The following is a 21,252-nucleotide window of genomic DNA, read 5'->3' on the forward strand; positions in this document are numbered from 1 at the left end:
CTGGAGTCTAGAGGCCAGGTCGGGGAGTTTTTATTAAGGAACTAGGTTCCCTTTTTTTTTTTTTTCCAGTTCTTCCATCAGTTTGATTTGTAGAAGGTTTTAAACGGAGGACCTTGGACTTTCCGAAATAACTTAATCATTATGCATCATTTGAAGGAGGGTGAAGATCCTTTGCAGATAGAGTTTAATTTTTTTGATATTTGGGTTCAAATAGTTGATCTCCCATCAGGGCTTTTCTCTGAATCTGTTGCACCGCATCTAGGAGATTATTTAGGGTCTTATGTTGATCACAACATAAAGGGTGATGTTATGCAGGGAAAACAGAAAATGAGGGTTAAGGCGAGGTTAGATGTTCGGTAGCCTTTAAAAAGATCTAAGAACTTGCCGATGAAAGGAGCTGTAATAGCTACAGTATCATTTAGATATGAAAAACTCCCTATATTTTGTTTTGCTTGTGGGTTGGTGGGGCATTTAGATTCTTCTTCAGGTTGTGAACAGAATTTTCTTCCGGTAGAGTCGAATTTGCCTAAAGCCTGGGGTGGCTGGTTGAGGGCGGTGATGGAGCAACTGGCACCGGAACGGAACGAGGTCTGGATAAGGAACAGGGATGGTTCGTATCTTCCTGAATTGTTGGAAGGGATGAATGGTTTGAAATTAGGAAATTCTAAATTAAAGGAGTTAGTTAAGAAACCTGTCTTATTTAGAGTTGTCCCAACAAGGAATGCAGATTCTGTTAGCAATAAAAACGCTGCTGACCCTATGGATGTGCAATCTGATATTTCAAAAATTAGTAATTCAAATGTGAGTAAAAGTTTGCATGGACCCAGTGATAAGGATGGCTGTGACGTGGCATTAGTAATTAACTATAACAAAAAACGGTGGCGCATTGACAGAAATATTTTGCACGAGTTTGAAGATGCTGGTAATGGCAGGGTATCTTCTCCAACTGAACTTTTTTTTTGCCATTGATAAAAATACATCGGCGGGATTCACGGACCGGGCCTGCCAGGAGCAATGATAGGCCTCAGTTAGAACTGTCAGGTCTTGGACAATCCTCGTGCAGTTTGAGTTTTAAAGGAGCTAGTCTCTAATAAAAAGCCAAATTTCATCTTCCTCATTGAAACTCTGGTTAAAGCTCAAAAAATTGAGGAAATTTGTGTTCAGCTTGGGTTTGATGGTTGTTTCTGTGTGGATAGGGTTGGAAGAGGTGGGGGTTTAGCTTTGATTTTGAGAATAAAAGATATGATAAAAATTACTGGTTTCTCGACCAACTTTGTGGATGCAGTGGTGAGTTATGCTAATGTTGCTCCTTGGCCCATCACTGGATTTTATGGGTTCCCGGAAAGAGCTAGGCGCAAGGATTCATGGGACCTATTAAGACAATTGGCTTCAGTTTCTTCTCTCCCTGAGGTCTGCATGGGAGATTTTAATGACATGTTGTCGGTAGATGATAAGATTGGTGGTTTATCTCAGCTTGATTTCCTTTTGCATGGGTTTCGTGAATGTATTGAAAAATGCTCTTTGGTTGAAATCCCATTGCTTGGGTTCGAGTTCACTTGGGTGCGTAAAAGAAATAATGAGTATACTCTTGAAAAATTAGATAGAGCCTTTGCCACTCAAAGCTGTTTGGATCTGTTTCCTATTCATAGGCTTAATAATTTAATTGCTAGCTTCTCGGACTATAGCCCCATATGTCTTTTTGCTAGCACAGCTGTACCTTCTTTTACAAGAAGGAGATTTAAGTTTGAGAACAAATGGTTGTTTGAGGAGGGAATTGCTGAAGTAGTTGAGACGAGTTGGAGAAATAGTGCTCATCTTGATTTTCTTTCTAGAATTAAACATTGTGAGGAGGAGTTGGTGAATTGGAGTCGACACTTGACTAGCAATTTTAAACCAAAGCTACAGAAGATTAAGAAGAAAATGGAGGTGGAAAGGTTTAATATTGACAAGTGCGACGATTTTTCTGATTTGTGCAAAGAATTTAATATTTTATTGAATAAGGAAGAAGGTTATTGGCGGCAAAGGTCAAAAGTGTTTTGGCTCAAGAATGGTGATTCTAATACACATTATTTTCATGCTCAAGCCAATACTAGAAGGAGAATTAATCGTATCACAGCCCTTCTTGATGATGCTGGAAATTGGCATAGCGAAATGGATGAGATGTGTAGGGTGGTTCATAAATATTTTGACGATCTTTTTTCAGCGTCTCAATGTAGTGGGTTGCATGTCTTTTCGAATTTGCCTTCTAGAGTTACCCAAGAAGATAATGCTTCTTTGTTGGAGCCATTTCATATTGAAGAATTCAAAGAAGCTTTGTTTCAGATGCACCCAGATAAAGCCCCCAGACCTGACGGTATGAATCCGGGCTTCTACCAAAAATTCTGGAGTGTTGTGGGTGAAGATATTTTTTGGAATTGCAGCTTGTGGATGCAACGAGGGATGTTTCCTACTTGTTTAAATGATACTCTTGTGGTTCTTATTCCTAAGAAAGAGAATCCTTCTTCAATGAAAAAGTTAAGACCGATCTCTCTTTGTAATATAGTTTATAAAATCCTCTCTAAGGTCTTAACTAATAGATTGAAAAGAAATCTCTCTAAAGTTGTTAGTCTATCTCAATATGCTTTTGTGCCGGGTAGACAAATAACTGACAATGTGTTGGTTGCATTTGAGATTATTCACCACATGGGGAGAAAAACTAGAGGGAGACGAGGGGAAGCTGCTTTGAAAATTGATGTGAGCAAAGCCTATGACAGGGTTGACTGGAATTTTTTAGAGTTTATGTTGTTGAAATTGGGCTTTGATAGGAAATGGGTAGACTTTATGTTGATGTGCGTTACTACTGTGAGGTATATTGTGCTATTTAATGGTGTAGAAGTGGGTCCTATCACTCCTAAGCGTGGGCTTAGATAGGGTGATCCCTTATCACCCTATTTATATATTTTGTGCTGTGAAGGGCTCTCTGAGTTGTCTAGACAAGCGGAAAGGAGGGGAGATGTTCATGGGAGTCGGGTTATTTGTAATTCTGCTTGTCTTAGTGTTTCACACTTGTTATTTGCCGATGACAGTTTTTTCTTCTTTAGGGCAAATGACAAGGAGAGTAGAGGTGTTAAGAATATTTTAGTTCAGTATGAGTGTGCTTCTGGTCAAGCCATCAATTTTCAGAAATCTGCTATTTTTTCAGCTCTAATGTGACTGAGGATATTAAGGATCGTGTTAAGAGGAATTTGGAGGTCTTTTCGGCTTTGGATCATGGGAAATATTTAGGGCTGCCGTCCCTTGTTGGAAAGAAGACGAAGCAAGTTTTTTCTTATATTAAGAATTCTCTTCACAAGCGGATTTGTAGCTGGAAAAATAGATTTTTATCGGGAGCAAGTAAGGAAATTTTATTAAAGACTGTTGCACAAGCCTTGCTCACGTATTGTATGAGTGTTTTTCAGATTCCCATTTCCACATGTGAGGAGCTTCGAAGAATGATGAATTTTTATTGGTGGAGAAATAAACCAAATGGGAGTAGAAGTATTCATTGGCTATCTTGGTAAAGGTTGTGTGTGCGGAAGAAATTGGGTGGGATGGGTTTTAGAGATTTGCATAGTTTCAACTTGGCGATGCTTGCTAAACAGGGTTGGCGAATTTTAACCAATCCGGAATCTCTTCCTTCTAAAATTTTCAAAGCAAAATATTATCCGGAAAGGGATTTTCTAGATGCAAAGGAGGGTTTTTCTCCGAGTTTCATTTGGAAGAGTATAGTTCGAGCAAAGAATTTGCTTAAGTTGGGCATTAGATGGAAGATTGGGATGGTTCTTGTGTGAATGTTTGGAGGGATCTATGGTTGGCTGATGATGGAAATTTTTTTGTGCAAACTCCTGTAAGTAGTGAGTTTCGGCATGTTAGGGTGTGTGATTTGATGATTGCTAATCAGGCTTTGTGGGATGTTTCTAAATTGTATGCTTTATTTTCGGTGGAAGATGTGCAAAGGATTCAAGCTATTCCTTTGAGTTTGCAAAGAACTCATGACAAGCGGATATGGCATTATTCGAATAATGGTACTTATTCGGTTAAATCTGGATATAACGTGGCTGTTGATTATTATTTGAATATTCTCCAACATATAGTGCCACGAAAGTGGTTACGATTATGGAGTTTAAAAATCCCTCTGAAAATGAAACTTTTTACGTGGAAAGCCTTAAGGGATGTGTTGCCTATGAAGTCCAATCTTATTAGCAGAGGTGTTTTGGTGGATAGCAATTGTTTTTCTTGTGGAGCTGTTGAGGATATTAACCACGTGATGTTGAGTTGCCCAAAAGCTAAGGAGTGTTGGGACATTTTAAATTTTAACTTGCAATCTTTTTCTTTTGTTGATTTTCATTCAGGTTTGCTGGAACAAAATGATCTTTTTGCACTTTTGCACGCTGTTTCAGTGGCTTGGAGTTTATGGCAGCATCGTAACTGTCTTCTTTGGCGTGGTAAATCTTATCAATCTGCTCACGTGCTTCATTTGGCTTCCACTTTACGCCAAGAATGGAACCTGGTCAAGAGTAACGATTGGCAACTTTTCTGTGTAGCGGATATGGGTGGGAGAGCTGAAGGTAGGCAGAAGCCGGCGCTGGGTAGAATTAAATGTAATTTTGACACTTCAATTTTTGCAGGGGAAAATTTAACAGGTTTCGCAACTGTAGTTCGCAATGATACAGGCCATTTTGTCCTTGGAATGTTTGGTTTTCGAAGTGGCAACTTCTCTCCTCCTGTAGCAGAGGCCTTAGGTCTTCGCGAAAGATTTCTTTGGTTGCACAATCAAGGATTGGATCATGTTGATGTCAAGATGTACTGCTTGTCTCTCTTTACTGGTCTATCATCGGTTGAAGAGAATTTTTCTGAGGTGGGCAGTTTAATTCAAGATTGTTTAACTCTTCGTAACAGTTTTTTGAGCTTGTCCTTCCATTGTACTAGTAGACTCGCCAACTTAGCGGCTCATTCGTTAGCAAGGGTAGCTAAGTATTATGCAAGTTTTCAATTATGGTTTGATGTTCGTAGTTTACTTTCTCTTGTGCTTTATTTGGATTCTATTTCTGGATTTGAGCAAGGGGCTTGGGTGTACGGGGATGGTCTGCTGACCGGGGTTTAGATAGATCCTCTGCTTAGTTCCATCTTTTTTTTTTTTTTTTGTTGAGTAATATATTTTTTATCCTAAAAAAAATATATATTTTTGGATTTGATGATAATTTAATTTTAAACCCCACAAATTAAAATTATACTTGATATTTAATGATAATTTCATCTTAAATCTTTAAATTAAAAATTAATAAAATCCTTGGAGTTTAATGATGATTTCATCTTAAACTCTATAATTGAGTATAATTAAAACAATTAAATATTTTTGGATTTAATGATAATTTAATCTTAAACCCTATAAATTAAATTATTTGTGGGATTTAATGATGAGTTCATCTTACGTCCTACCAATTAATTAAAACTCTTTGGGTCCAATGATAATTGCATCTTAGACCTCTATGAAATTAAGTTTAAATATTTTTGAGATTTAATAACGATCGAATCTTAGACCTTGCAAATTAAAACAATAAAATGTTGGATTTATTGATAATTTTATCATGATTTAAAATATATAACATTGGTGTTTAGAGGCCTAATGATAATTTCATCTTAGAACTTCTAAAAAAAATCACCTAATTCTATTGAGTGTAATGATAATTCAATCTTATACCTAATAAATCGAAATAATTAAAATAATTTTTCTTAGACCATCCTAAAGATAACAATAAATTTAATAAATAATATTATTCTTATAATATGAATAATTTGACTGATTGAGAGCTACAAATTGAAAGGAAATTTGACTTTGGGAGCATATTGTTAAATCTCTTGGTCAACTTGTAATTAATATATGCACTCAATTCATAAGTTACATTTCATAATTAATTAGGCACACCACACACATAACACCCTCAATCATTTTGATACCTTTTCATGATCCATCAAAATCCCTAGGAACTGAATAATACATTTCTTGATATTAAAGTTTTAATCAAGAAAAGAGAGAAAATTAATAAATATGTATCATTTGCATCATGTATATACTTATCCCTTTTAACAAGATTTGTGTTTAATAAAATAACTGACACCTTTTTAAAATAAAATTAAAATTCATTCTTTTAAAAAAATATATTTAGCTTCTATTTTAATATGGTTAAAAAAATAAAAACCCTCAAAACAAAAAAAAAAATTCTATTTTAAAACTCATTTCCAAATTCAAACATTTTTAAAAATTTTCAAGTTAATTTAATTTTCAAAACTTTTACAAATCAATTTTCAAAATTAATTTCATTTTAGGTAAAATTATATTTTAACAAATTTAATTTTCAAAGCCTGATTTAATTTTCAAGCAAAATTTAATCTTCAAACCAAATTTAATTTTCAAATAAAATTTCTTATTAAAATCAAATTAATTGCCAAATTTAGAAGCCTTTTTTAAAATGAAAAGATTCAAAAAAAAAAAAAAAATAAAGTCAAAATTCACTTTTAAGACGTTTCACTTACTCATGTATTTGACTAACTTTAGAAGTGAGACATTCAAATGTTCCTATGTTTTTTCCTTTCCAATCAAAACAAGGAACATATATTATAAATTAAGCTTTATTTCAAATAATTGGTATTAATTTATTTGAGCACATACTTAAATCTATCTACCCTTTTAGGATGATATGGGATGCCTAATCCCTACACGCATAAGGGCCTCGAACCTTGAATCTCTGAAATAGAAGTGTATTATAATTATTTTTTTAAGTCAAAAAAATTTCAAAATAAAAGGTTTTCTCTATTTTTCCCCACAAAAATTAGAGTGGCGACTCGACACTTTTTCCACTTCGGTGTGAATTGCCTAGCGACCGTAAAATACGTTGCGACAAAAGATATCATCTTCTAGTTCTTATAAGCCATTTCCTTGGGATATATCTGAATCAGACAAATACTAGGAGCAGCGTAAGATGCAAAATACTTGACAAATCTTACTTGTAAATACATATAGGCATTGGACAATTGCTGAGCATCAGACCATAACATCAGAGTTGCCAAAAGTGCCATTGTTGCAGTTTCAACACACAGATTAAGTGGTCCAAGACCAACAGCTGTAGCACTAGCTTCCATCATCATATCCACTTCTCTCTGAAGTCTGAAGCATTGTAATAATGTATTTTACTTTATTTTCCGAAAGCACAAAAAAAAAAAATCTTGACTGATAGGAAATTTAAGCTAGAGCTATAACACATTGGACATGATATAAAAGTTAACACTTATTTTATCAAAATATCAGAACTTGGGAATATAATAACCACCAGGGACATCAATTCCACGAAAACAATAGATCTTGATCAGTATTTCTCAAAAAAAAAAATTCATTCTTTTTGTATTTAATCAAGAAAAACAGAATATGGATATGTCAGGAATTGTATGCATATAAAATCAAACACACACAAACATTTTCCATCCCATCTACTTAGACTCGTAAAGTACTCAACTATAGAACATAATAGACAATTCAATTGGAATATGGCATCGGAAAAGAATTTGTTTATGTTCTCCACAAGTTTAAACCACTTAATTTGCATATTGATGTTGCTTCTGCTCATGAAAATTGAGGAACTCAAATCTAACATGAAATACTACTGAAATGAGGAATATATGAGGTGTTGTACAATCTACTAATTTAGCAGAAGAATAGTAAATGTTGATTCATCTTCTATTGTGCCCACAGTAGGATTCCAAGAGGGAAAGATGGCATAGGGACTCAATGAACATTAATACTATAGAGAAAACAAATATAATATGATAATATATGAATACTCCATTATTAAAAAGAATGAGATATGGTAAACGAGTAGACATATAAACCAACGAAAACAACAATCCATATACATGTCTTCAGTTTCTTTGTCTAAAGAATAGATGTTTGTAATTTACAATAATTTGAATGTGGAGAAATGCCATTGATGAAAACATGTGCTAGCCTGTCTATATTTTTCTGTGTGACCATAATCCTTATATGTAACTAAAAGAAAAATAATCGAATATTAAACATAATCCTTCTATACTGAGAAAGGAGCATTCCAATAGTGTATCCAATACATGTCCAAGAGCATCACTAGAACCTTAAATTGTACTTTAAAATTTTGAATAGCACTATCTTTGAAGTCAAAGGCATTATCATTTTGGAAGCTACAATACCCAGAAATAAGATAAAAATTCTCAAAGTAGCAATAATTGTCTGAGAATGTTCTTAATTTAAGAAGAAACTAGAAGATCCCGTTCTAGTTAAATAATTGAATACTAAATGGGCAAGATTCCATGTTCCCAAACTAGTCTTTGCTACCACAATTCTATATTAGATGACTAAAAATTATAATTTTACTTACATGGGTAAATATAATTTACAACACCAATTAGACAAAGGTTTTCTTTCCTAATTCCTAATTAGTCCTTCTAAAGTAAACTATATGACAAACAATTTCAAAATTCAGTAATATCAATAGCATCAAGAAGACCCACCGATCTTTAACACTGTTTTTCCATTTCTCCCCAAATTGGAAAGATTAAAGGATTTACAAATTATGGATATTGAAGCAGATTTGGTGTCTAACAAAATTAAGTGGTTGATCCATCTTTCTTCTGTATACTTCAAGACACTCTTGTTCAAGCTCAAGCAGCATTCTATCTCTATCAATATTTAACTCCCCAACCTCATCCCAAATGATCTTATTTTCATGATAGAATACAACAAAAAAAAAAGTTTAGTATCTAAACTAAGCAAAGGAGTAGATTGTATCTTTTATCTTAAAATTTTATAAACTTGCAATTCATAAAGGAGGGATCCACAGGTCGTTTCCACTTGCAAAAGTGGATCATTCTAAAGATTAGACATGTCAGTAGAACTTGTGCCTGCCCACAAGAAGAACAAGTTATGAAAACTTGAACAAAAATAAATCAACAGTTAGTAAACAGCAAATCAAACACGATACACATGAATGATGGTGCCTTTTCCCCTACTGCATTTTCAATTGCCGTTCAATTCTAGCTCAACCACATAATTTAAATAATATACCAATACCGAACAATAACAGCTTCTGTTTCAATAACGAGGAAACCATAATCCAGTAAAGGAGAAGAATTTTTGAAGCTTAATCCAAAATTTTATAATGTGATTCCAAAAGACAAATGAAATTGACTTGATTTGGCTTTTTTTCCTCTTGCAACATTTTTCTGGGCAACCAAACGATAATTAACAAAAATAAGAAAAATGCAATAGAAATGTGAGTGGAGATCTGAGGAGAAAAAGAAACCTGAACATTGAGAGATGTGGCAGAGCAGTTTTGGTAAGATTTCCTTTCCTCTGAAGAAAAACGAGGAAAATTCTTCTCCTTTTTTCCCTTGAGCAAATGGGTGAAACAAACGAGTAATTATGCGTAAAATATTGGGTACAAGATGAAATTTTCATTTAGAAATGTAGGGATTGTGAAAGACCAGTTTCTTGGTTGAGATGAAGAGCGATGAGCCAAGTTTCTCAATTGAGATCATCAAGAATAGTGAATTTTCGTAGCAGAGGGATGGTGCATATAGAGAGAGAGAGAGAGAGAGAGAGAGCGAAAGAGATTTTTAAGATTTGAAAAGAATCCCAGTGAGACCCAGCCCCAGTGACACCAACAGATTAGCGGGATTGAAGGCCATGTTTCCCCGATTCTCTCACAGATAGCAGCAGTGGCTATCGTGGAAGTCAAATGGGACAGATGAGGCAGATAAGGAGAGAGCAGAGGAGGAAAAGGGACTTTCGATTTTGGATCTTGGAATGCACTAAGAGGCAAAAATTGGGGGGAATTTTACTTTCTTAAAAATAAAAAATTAAAAAAAAAAGTGCTAATATTTTTTTTAAGAAAATTGAGAATTTTATTTAATTTTATTAATATTCTTAAAAATAAATTTTTTTATTAATATTAAAAATAAAATATTAAGACATAAAAAATTTTAAAGTAAATGTTGAGTTAAATATATAAAGAATTATTAAAATAATAAATAATTTATAAACGTAAAATAAATATTTTACCTACTAAATTCATTTTAGTCAATAATTACTAACTATAATGAGTAATCGATATATATTCTGAGTATTTTACAATTTTATTTCTTTTTTATTTAATTTTACCTACTAAATATAAAGTAGTCAGTAATTACTAAAGCATTTCACAATTACATTTCTTATCTTTTGTTTAACTTTAGCTACTAAATGTGAAATAGTTGGCAATTATTAACTATAACGAGTAGTTAGTATATTTTTTAGCATTTTACAATTTCATTTCTTCTTTTTAATGTTATCTACTAAGTATGATCTAGTCAGTAATTACCAACTATAATGAGTAGTTTATATATTTTTTTAGTATTTTACAAATTCATTTCTCATTTTTTTTTCTCAATTTTACCTACTAAATTTGAAATAATCAGTAATTACCAACTATAAGAGTAGTTATTAATAGCTTTTGTTATTTTAAAATTTTATTTTTTATTTTTTAGTTTTACCTACTAGATCCAATTTAGTTAGTAATTACTAACTATATTGAGTAATCGATATATGTTTTGTTTTAAAATTTCGTTTCTTATTTTTGTTTAATTTTGCCTACTAAATTCTGTTTAGTCGGTAATTATCAACTAAAATAAGTAGTCGGTATATGTTTTGGCATTTTAAATTTTCATTTTATATTTTTTTAAATCTTACCTACTAAATTCATTTTAATAAGTAATTACCAACTATAATAAGTAGTAGGTATATTTTTTGAGCATTTTGCAATTCCATTTCTCTTTTTTTTATTTAATTTACCTACTAAATATGAAATAGTCAGTAATTGCCAACCAGAACAAGTAGTTGATATATTTTTTTGAGCATTTTATAATTTTATTTCTTATTTTTCTGTTTAATGTTACCTATTAAATTGAAAATAGTCAGTGTTTACCTACTATAGAAAGTAGTCGGTATGTATTTTTGGCATTTTAAAATTTATTTTTTTATTTTTTGATTTAATTTTACCTACTAACTATATTTTAGTAGGTAATTACCAACTAAATATGTAGTCGGTATATTTATTTATTCGTTGCTATTTTTGCCGCCATATAGTTGTGCCACTTTACCTACAAAATAATGTAATCGGTAAATGGTTTGTTAGTAATCAATCAGTATTTTAGTCGATAAAAATTAATTTAAATTTTAATTATCTTGAAACCCCTTTTTAGTAGGTAAATAGTTGATAATTACTAACAAAAAGTATTTTATCAGTAAATTTTGTAGTTATTTTTTTAATTTCTTATAGTGCACGAGTTCACTTTGTCACAATTTTTACCTTAAATGATAACTTGAAAAAGACGCAAAATTACATTACATTTTTTTTTATATTTAATTTCCCATTAAAAGAAATATTTTATTGGCATTTATAGGGATGACAATGAGTCGAATTTTTGCAGGTATCTGATTCGATCGAACTCTAATAAGACATGTTTGGATAATATATAATCAGGTTTGTGATAGATTCATGTTGGAAGAATAATACCCATGATGGGTTTGGGTCAAGTTCGGATTTTACATACTAGGTATCGGTTAATCGAACACGTTTATATAAATACTTAATTAAATATAAAATATATATTTTTTATATGACATTTATAAATTTTATATATTTTATTTTATATAAAATGGAATTTAAATATTTTATAAAATTATTAAAATTTTAAAATATAAAATATTAATCAAAATAATTTTTTATGTACATTATTATTTAAAATATAAAAAATTAAATAGATTCGAGTTTTTTTTTATAATAATAATAATCAGGTTTGAGATGAATTTGGATAATTGAAAATAAATTTTATTAGGATTTGGGCGGGTTTGAATTTTAATAATATTAGTCGGATTCAAATTTGGATGGGATGATTTTTGCAGATATCTACCTATTGTCATCTCTGAGCATTTAAAGGAAAAAAACACTCCTAATTAGAGTAAGTACAGAAAATATAATTTCAACATAAAACCCTATCCTAACCATTTTCTGCTGAAAAAGGATATATATTAGTTTCTTCTAATTATTATCATGATTAATAATTTAAAAGTATCCGAACTAGATTATTCAAAAAGAATACAAAAAAAAAAAGAATTGCATTTAATAGTAAAAACATCTATATTTTTAAGACTTTGGATAAAGTTATATTCTAAAATTGTTGCTTTCCAAATTTTTTAAATAAAAAAGCAAAATATCATGAGCATGAAATTAAATATATATCTTTCAATTAACATAATTCCGTAGAATACTTAATGAACTACCGAACTTCACCTACCGATAACTCATTAAGTACCCTACAAGGGATTTTAAAACAATTTTCTTACATTTTGGAAGCGGTGAGCATTTTGATAAGAATTTAAAATCATTTATTCAAGTTTAAATACTAATAAAAATTTTTGTCCATTTTAATTTTGCCACAAATTTTATAAAAATTTTGACAGAGTTCCCTCTGTATTTTGAGAAACCAGTTCTTCAAAAACCTGTAAAAAGCACTTCCAAAAATATTTCACAACTCCCAACCTTCAATGACTCAATCATCTCAAAATATTTAATATTTCCATTCACAAAACATAAAGTAAAAAATCCATATGAACAAATATTAAATTTACAGAAGAGAATCCAAAATAATATTGTTACAATTTATTTACAACTGCTCAACTACATTGATACATATAACATTTCTATATTTACATCAAAATTAATTACAAGGGTATAAAATAATACCCGTACAAAAGATCAGCGTGATCTTCAACTCGGTAGCAGCTCACTCTGCTGCTTTCTCCTTGCTCTTATCTGCGACAGCAAAATAAGCTATCGCTGAGTATAAAAATACTCAGTGGTGCACAATAAAAATTTAAAATGCAATACATAAATCATTCATTGGTGAAACGCAATTTAAATATTTCTCAATCGCATTTCACAAATATCAAATTTCATAATAACATCATTTTGTCAAATAATCTATTAAACACAATTTAGTCAAACAATTTCATAAACACAGTGTTGCCAAAGTCATACATAACTTAAGCCATGACACAAAATTTTCTATCAATGCCGCGTTGTACACCACGACAAAGCAATCTCAACCCCATTAATCGAAATCAATGAGGGAGGTGGCTAGCTAGCTAATGAGTACTCATCCGATCTACAACCTCAACTGGCAAGCCAGAGAGGGAGGAAAATAAACGATCTCAACCCCATAAATGTAGGAGGAATAATGTGGTACTGTCATGCTAAGTGTGAACATAAAATCCATTCAAAACAATTTATACAAACAATTTATAAGAAATTTGATTAATTTCCAAAGTCACATTTACGATTATAAAATGGCGACACAGTACATAATTAATCAAAGAAGTCAAATTTTTGAGATTAAAATATTTAAACAATTATTATTGTGCACAAACCTGACTTGAGTCGCCTTGAAGCCTTGACTCAGTATCTTCCAATTTCCAAGTCTTTTTCAACTGAAACACACAGTTTCACAGTGTTTCAGTACCATAACTTAGCATACATCCAAAAATAAATTTCACTTCATTTTTAACTAGCTTATTGCGCTAAATTCGACGTTCTCGAAGTTTTTGTGTTTCGGGTTACTATTCACTATACTATTCAAATCAAATTATTGACTTTTTAAGACTTAATAGGTATGGGAACTCCAACTTCACCCACATACTACATTTTGGTCATTAAATTTGTTGGTTTTGGTCATTTTCTCAAAGCTTAAGTTCTTTTTGCAAAATTGTCAAATTTTAGTTTTGGTGCTCCTAGTTACACTATTCCATTGGTCAATCTACTGTTAGAATTTGGCAAACCTTCCTTCATAGAAAATGTTCCTTATTGTCTTAAGTGTATTCTCATTTTTGGATCACCCCAATCGGAGTTTTGTAGCTCAATTTATAGCCAAAATATAATTACTGTTCACGTGCACTGTTCATGCTACAATTTTGGTTCTGGCAGATTTTTTATCCAACTTCATTCAATAATTTGATCAAGTTAAGTCCATAATTTGGTCTAATTTCCTCCATACGAAATGTTCTACTATGTCTTAGGTTTCCATCGGTTCAAGAATCGCCTAAATTGGAGTTTTCTAGAGAAAGTTATAGCCATTGGAACTTTACTACTCAATGGCAATTCTGCAAAGTTGCAGGTTCAATAATTCAACTTTGCTCAATAATTTGACTAGGTTAATGGCATAATTTGGGGTGGTGTTCTTCATGAAAGTTTTAGATCTATATCTTATCTAATTTCTGGTAAAATTTCAGGTCATTTTGACCTTCCTAGCTCGAGTTATGACCAAATGAACAATTACTGTTCATTTGGTCAGTTTGGTGCAGTGGCAGCCTGCTTCATTTCACTTTGGTCAATTGTTTCACTAAGTTTTGGTCAGTTTTTGGGCATGGTTCTCTAATGAAAATTGTGCCCTTTTATGTCTATTTTCATCCCCAATTGATGGCATATCAATTGGACTTGTAAAATTTCCGTTTTGGTCCTTCAAAATTGGTTTGGTCATGCTGCAATTGACCTACGAATTTGTCTTCCATTCTAACAATTCCCATACATTTCCTTTGGTCATTATTGACCATTTTTCAGCTCACAATAGGTCAAAGTCATCATTTATGCATTTCTCCAAATTTTGGTTCACAAACCCTAACTCATCCATCTCATGCATTTAATCACAATTAGTGCACTTAACCTTAACCATTCAACTAATCAATGCTTTTAAACTCATTCAAACTCATTAAATTCATGCAATTCATACTCCCTTCAATAGGTCAAAATTTCAGTTTGGTCCCTCCCAATCTTTTTCTTTTAATTTTTAAGTTCATATCTAAGTTACTTGAGCTAAACACATAAATAAGAAACTAAAATTTTCAAAGTAAATTGCTTACCTCCACTTGAATTCCAATTCTTCAATTTCACTCCCTTTTTCCTTTTTTTTTTTTTTCTTCAAGTTTTTCTTCTCCTTTTTACTCCCAAGTGATGTATCTAGGTCTAAGAGTGTGATTTTGTGTTGGGGTTTAAGAAATTTATGGGAAGAAACTAGAGAAAAGCAAGCTTTCTAAGTCCAAAAATGGTGGAAATGAAGAGAAAATGAGAGAGAGAAATGGGAGAGAGGGAGTGACGGGTGAAGAAGAAAAAATTTGAGTTTTAACTTTCTTTTTTTTTATCCTTTAATTTTTAATTGGTCCCTTTTGTATTGTATTTATCCATAATTTCCTAAATTTTAATTATAGCTTTATGATGTCATTAATCTTTATTTTCTTTTCTCTTTTTTTTTTGTCTTTTGTCTTATGAAAGACCAAAAATCAATTTAATTAATTTATTAATTATATGACTTATGGCATCATGCATGATGTCATCTTCCTACACCTTTTTAACTTTTTCATTTTCTCTTCTTTTTTTTTCTATTAGTTCTTTAATTTAATTCTCGATTCTGAAATTTTCTTTTCTCCGATTTTATTTGTGATTAGGTCGAGTCGACTCTCGTGGTCAATTGACCAAATTGCCCCTCGCCGGTTCATCCCGGTTTGCAAATAATCCAATATTTCTTCCGGCTCTCTGACCTAATTATTTGACTGACTTAACAGTTCTTTTCCGTGATTTTCTCTTTTCCACTGTGTTCATAATGGTCCTAAGGACTGCAGCGTCACATTTTACTGTTCGAAATTTGAGTTTAAAATGACTTCGCAGTCGTTCCCGAGGAGGTCACCCATCGCCATGACTCTCGGCTCGTTTAACTTCTTATGTTCTGTTTTTCTTATTTATACTTAACTAATTGGCAATCACTGATTATTGGTGTTTATGGTTTCTCTAGTTGTCTTAAGTATGGTTCTAATCCCTTTAATTGTCCGGACCGAAACCGGTCACCGGAACAGTAAAATCTACCCGGTTATGCAAACGGGGGTGTTACAATTAGCTATTATACTGCGTTGACAAAGAAGATATTATTGTGAATTCATTTGAATACTACTAAAAGTAAAAGCAGAAACGCTAACTATTGTTTGGATTCTTCCTATTTATATATACTGAATACATGGTTAATATTATTATAGTATTTTTTTAAATAGAAAATTGAGAATAATGACTTAAAGTTGACTCTATCGAATGAGTGATATACATTCAACCACTGAATCTACATTATTGAACCGTTAAATGTTAGATATTTGAGATTACAACATTATGCAAATACATAATTTCTATTACAACATTATGCAAATACAGAATTTCTTTCCCTTTAAAAATTTATTTTCCATTTTTGTCAATTTTCAGTAATATCCTCTCACTATTCTTAAAGTTATCAAGAATTTATACTTTTTCTTTTTGGAAAATAGAAAAAAATACTTTGTGATTTCTCGCCTTAACATGTGAGAAACTATGATTTAATTTTTATCAAATTTAATATCTTGTATTTTTCTCTTTTAGCAAATATGTACAAACTGTTAATTATCATTAAGTGGCATTGATATAGTGATACATGATAAATGTGTTTATATAACACTTATGTGTTGCTTATGTGACCAACATGTGGCGCTAACATGTTGCCCTTGTGTCATCATGTCAACATCATTTAATGGTAACTAATAATTTAAATCACATTTACTAACAGAGAAAAAAAAAACATGTATCAAATTGACAAAAATTAAATCACAATCTTTCATATATCAAAGCACAAAATTACATAATGTTTTTTTTTAAAGTAAAAAAATCTTTACTTAAATTGCCATGAAAGAGGTGTAACAAAAATGTAGACTCTATTATTGATGTGAATAATATAAGGGAGATTCATTCTAAGAGTCTTAAATTTGAACCCGCTATTGGTCTTTTATTATAGTGACACATTTACATCTAATTAATTATACTCACGAAAGTTTCTTAAACTTTAATCCCTGGTCTATGCTCAGTCTATCTATACATCTATTTTTCTCATGAAAAAATTATGATGCATTGCATATTTATTGAATGATTAGATAAGTTCTGAACTTTGCATGAATTTTAAAATTTATTTCACACTTTGTATTGGTGTAAATTATTTCCAATAGTATTACACATATAATGAGTTGATCATGGTTTCTGCTTGGAATATTGGTTATGTGATAAAAATTAAATGTTTCTGTAGAACAAATAAATTCAGGTAAAACTGTTTACTTACCCTAAGAAAATGAAAAATAACATAAGATGGCATTTTCAGAGAATCATTTCACCAAAAGTGATGCAAGCTGTGAATTCAGAAAAATCCAACTTTAAATAATGCATATATAATTTTGAATTTTTTAAATTAATTAAAAAATTATATTTATCAAATATTTAAGTTAATGTTGGGAAGACTAATAGAAAGTTGACTCCAATCTCTCAATCAAATGGATATTAAAATCTTTTATTTAGACAATCCTATTTAAAAGTATATTTTTTTATATCAATTTGCTGTGTTTAAAATAATTAATATGATTAAACAATGAAAATTATTTTATTATTTATCAACATGTCTTTTTATATTCATTTGTATAGTTAATAGAAAAATTGATTTTTTTGAAATTCATGATTATTTTTTTTAATAATGTTTTCTTTAAGAATCCAACATGAGTTATTTCTTATTATAATTACAGTGGATATTATCATTACATTCAATATTAGTTAATAAATTATTATTTTATTTTAAACATTAGCAATGTGGTCCATTTTAAGAAATTTATTGATGATAGGCTCTAGAAAGGGTAGCATGATATAATAATTGCTGGGCTGAGATCCTATGCAAGTTGATCATCATAGATGTAGATCAGGACATTCAAGAGCTCAAAGAGCTTTGGGATGGGGTCTAACTTCTAACCTGTGACACTAGTTTTGGAAGTTGGAGAACTGCCAAATTTTGCCTCGTGTAAATAGCAACAATAATGCCTTGGATTCAGTAAAGTATAAACTACAAAATACAACGCATTCAATTTGTACAATAATGTACAATTATGTAGCGGTTAGCGAATGACCATTATGTCTATTACTTATTACATTTCACAAGGAGCATTAAGGGTGAGCAGTTTTTAGATATAGTCAGTAAATTAAATTGTATCGAATTAATTTACTTAAATTAGTTCGATTCAATCGATTTAGTTCAATAATAATTTTAAGAATTTTAATTTTTCAATTTGATTTAATTCTTTTTAAATTAATAGAAAAAAAATCAAATAGAATCAAAATTTTAAAGGGTTTCTTTTTTGTGTAGACCATTAGTCTAAGCGCAAAGCTTAGCATTTGAAGGTCCAAACTTTTTAATAGGCCTACATTAAGTCAAAATAAACAAGCCTATGCTTAGAGCCAATTTGAAAAATTAAGATCAAATTTCAATTCAATTTGACTCAATTTTATTTCATTATTCAATTTGATTCGATTAATTATAATATACTATCTGATTTTTCAATGTTAATGGTTTAGTATCTAAATAGATGGAGATTGACTTGAAATAAATTTGAGATAGGTTTAAGTCAATGGTATGATGAACTTGACTGGTTTTGATCAAGATTATAGGATAGCCAGATAAGAGTTCCCTTTTGAGGTATTGAATTAGAATTGGATCAAAATTGACAATCTGAACTGTTAATTCTAACTTGATTCAAACCAGATTTAGAAGAAAGAAGAAAAAAAAAAGTGATGGCTTTAGAGGTTGTCATGTGAATCAAAATCATTTTTAAACCAAGACTGAAAACATCAAATTGAAATTGGAATTAAACTGAATTGAAACTAAGAATTAAAACGGAAACCGATTGGAACCATGACTAACTAGTCTAATTTCAGTTCTTGTTCATCTCCTGACCAAACCATAAGCCGCGAGTTCTAACTCAAACCAAACCAATGGCAACGTCAAGCTCCACTCCTTTATAAGTCTCATTTCAATTCCCACTCTCTCCCACAAAGAGTAGTAGTGAGAGACTATAATCTTGCTTCACTCTCGCTAATGGGCTCTACCATTTTTTTGTTGCTTCTTCTTCTCTCCCTAGCAATCCCTCAATTCATTTTTCAGCAACGACTAAATTTTGTTAAAGGGGACATGGATTTGATCCAAAAAACATGCAAAAACACCAAATACTATGACCTTTGTGTTTCATCTCTCAAATCCAATGCCAAAAGTTCAAAAGCAGACACTAAAGAGTTGGCACTAATCATGATTGGTATTGGAGTGGCTAATGCCACAGCTACATCTTATTATTTGTCTTCTCATTTGCTTAACGCTACTGCAAACCACACAATCTTGAAGAAGGTCCTAAAAGATTGTGCAGATAAGTATAGCTATGCAGGTGATGCTCTTAAAGCTTCTGTTATAGATATGGGTATGGAATCTTATGACTATGCTTATATGCATATTATGGCTGCCGCCGATTATCCAAACGCCTGTCGTATTGCATTTAGAAGGTGCCCCGGATTGACTTATCCGCCGGAGATTGCAAATAGAGAGCAGCGTTTGAAGCATATATGTGATGTCGTTTTGGGAATTATTGATGTTCTTGGTTGGTAAATTGTAATTGTCTGTATCCACCCTTTAATGCAGAACGCACTTAATTATTGTTAATAATTGGTTGGTAATTATTATATATTCTTTTAGCTTCTTTTCTTAGCAGGCTTTCACTATTCAATTCTTTTTTCACATTGTTTGGAATATAAAATTTTATATAAATTTAATTTAATTAATTTTTTTAAATTTTTATATTTAAAATAAAAAATTTAATTCTTTTTAATTTTAAAAATTTTTATTTTTTTAAAAAATTAAACATTATTTTATGAAAATTTAATTATTTTTTTTTCTTACAAATAATTTATTTCAAGGAAAGCTTTTATGATTTTATCAAAAGAAATTAATCTTCTCAACATATTTTGCCTAATTGGGTTTGTTGTGTACCGACGGAAGTGTGTAAACTATAAAGAAATAAAACAAACACATAAAACACCAATATTTACTTGGTTCACCCTCTCAACATATGTTACATTTACGAGCATGCTATTTTCCACTATCAACAATAATAAATCATCATTACAAGTTCAAAGTTATACTACTCATCAACCCTATCACACTCATGAGAACTCACACTACATCAAACTGCTCGTACTAAATATATTAGTTAGTCCCTCTCAGTCTCCTCTAGACATAATCCAACATATTTACTATTACAATACTACACTACAAATAATGCCTTTAACTATATGGGTAAGAGCCTCTCACCAATAGATAAGAATTTTTTCCTCGTAAATGCTATATCCTTACTCTATCTTAGGCCGCAACCTATCTCCACTACAATGAGTAAGTGCCCCTCATCAATGGGCAGAGTCAAATTCTCAGCAATTGGTAAAGCTCCTCTCTACAATGGATGACAGCGTTACTTCATGAGCTGAAAACTAAATAATATTTTCTATAGTGTTAATTCTCTCAATCCTAATTTGATTAGGAGTCCCACTCAATTTAGGAATAACACTAAAATAAGAGTTATATTTTATATAATATTCCTCTATCCTATCGAGGAATATTTTTTCCACTCAAATTAGGAAAAGGTTTTTTCAAATTCCACTAAGATTTTGAGTCATAATTTTAACAGGTTTTTTTTTTAAAAAATTATTTTAAGTAACCTTATTGGATTAGGTTAGTGCTACTTAAAAGAGAAAAATATATACAAAAATATTTCAATTTTGATAAAATTTATTAATTTCATGAAAACAATCAGTTTTACTATCTTTTTATATAATTAATTTTGACTAAATTTTGAATTTAAAAATTTTAAAATACTTAAATATTACTAACTAAATCTCGTTGCATTATATTATTTGTGTTAGCATTGCATTGATTGCTCTCACAATTATAGGATTTTATCAAAATTTATTATTGTGATTAATTTGTAGAACTTCTTTGAATATTCATAATAACAAAATTAATTAACCTTCATTAGCCTATCTAAAGACTCGTTAATACATAATAATGCTCTGGTTACTCATAACACAAATAAATTTCTCCAAACACGGTGTCTTTGTCTATTCTCCCTTTTGCTTTATCTCTCTCTTTTTAATTTCAGTGTTCTTCTCTATCAATTTCTATAGATATCCCAATTGGCTTCCATATGCTAGTTGATTGGGTTTTAAATAGGTACCATAACATGAGATCCTTTTCATAAAA

At 30.9% G+C, this 21,252-nt stretch overlaps 2 protein-coding genes and 1 long non-coding RNA gene across 3 annotated transcripts; 2 read left to right on the plus strand and 1 right to left on the minus strand.

Annotated features, from left to right (window-relative positions):
* Window positions 1–3,781: 3,781 nt before the first annotated feature.
* LOC110641985 (uncharacterized) lies at window positions 3,782–5,122 on the plus strand. Its single transcript, XM_021793903.2, has one exon. The coding sequence runs from the start codon at window positions 3,782–3,784 to the stop codon at window positions 5,120–5,122; it is 1,341 nt and encodes a 446-aa protein (XP_021649595.2).
* A 1,525-nt stretch (window positions 5,123–6,647) lies between these two features.
* On the minus strand, window positions 6,648–9,858 carry LOC110641979 (uncharacterized). The gene is made up of 2 exons (XR_002492364.2): window positions 9,348–9,858; window positions 6,648–7,183 (listed from the first exon to the last, which is right to left on the minus strand). It is a non-coding gene; the product is annotated as an uncharacterized LOC110641979 (long non-coding RNA).
* Window positions 9,859–18,902: 9,044 nt separating this feature from the next.
* On the plus strand, window positions 18,903–19,699 carry LOC110641986 (cell wall / vacuolar inhibitor of fructosidase 2-like). The gene has a single exon (XM_058129263.1). It carries the CDS (start codon window positions 19,051–19,053, stop codon window positions 19,606–19,608), a length of 558 nt encoding a protein of 185 aa, XP_057985246.1. The 5' UTR covers window positions 18,903–19,050; the 3' UTR covers window positions 19,609–19,699.
* Window positions 19,700–21,252: the final 1,553 nt, after the last annotated feature.

Source organism: Hevea brasiliensis, chromosome 10, assembly GCF_030052815.1.
Source record: "Hevea brasiliensis isolate MT/VB/25A 57/8 chromosome 10, ASM3005281v1, whole genome shotgun sequence".
Lineage (NCBI taxonomy): Eukaryota > Viridiplantae > Streptophyta > Magnoliopsida > Malpighiales > Euphorbiaceae > Hevea > Hevea brasiliensis.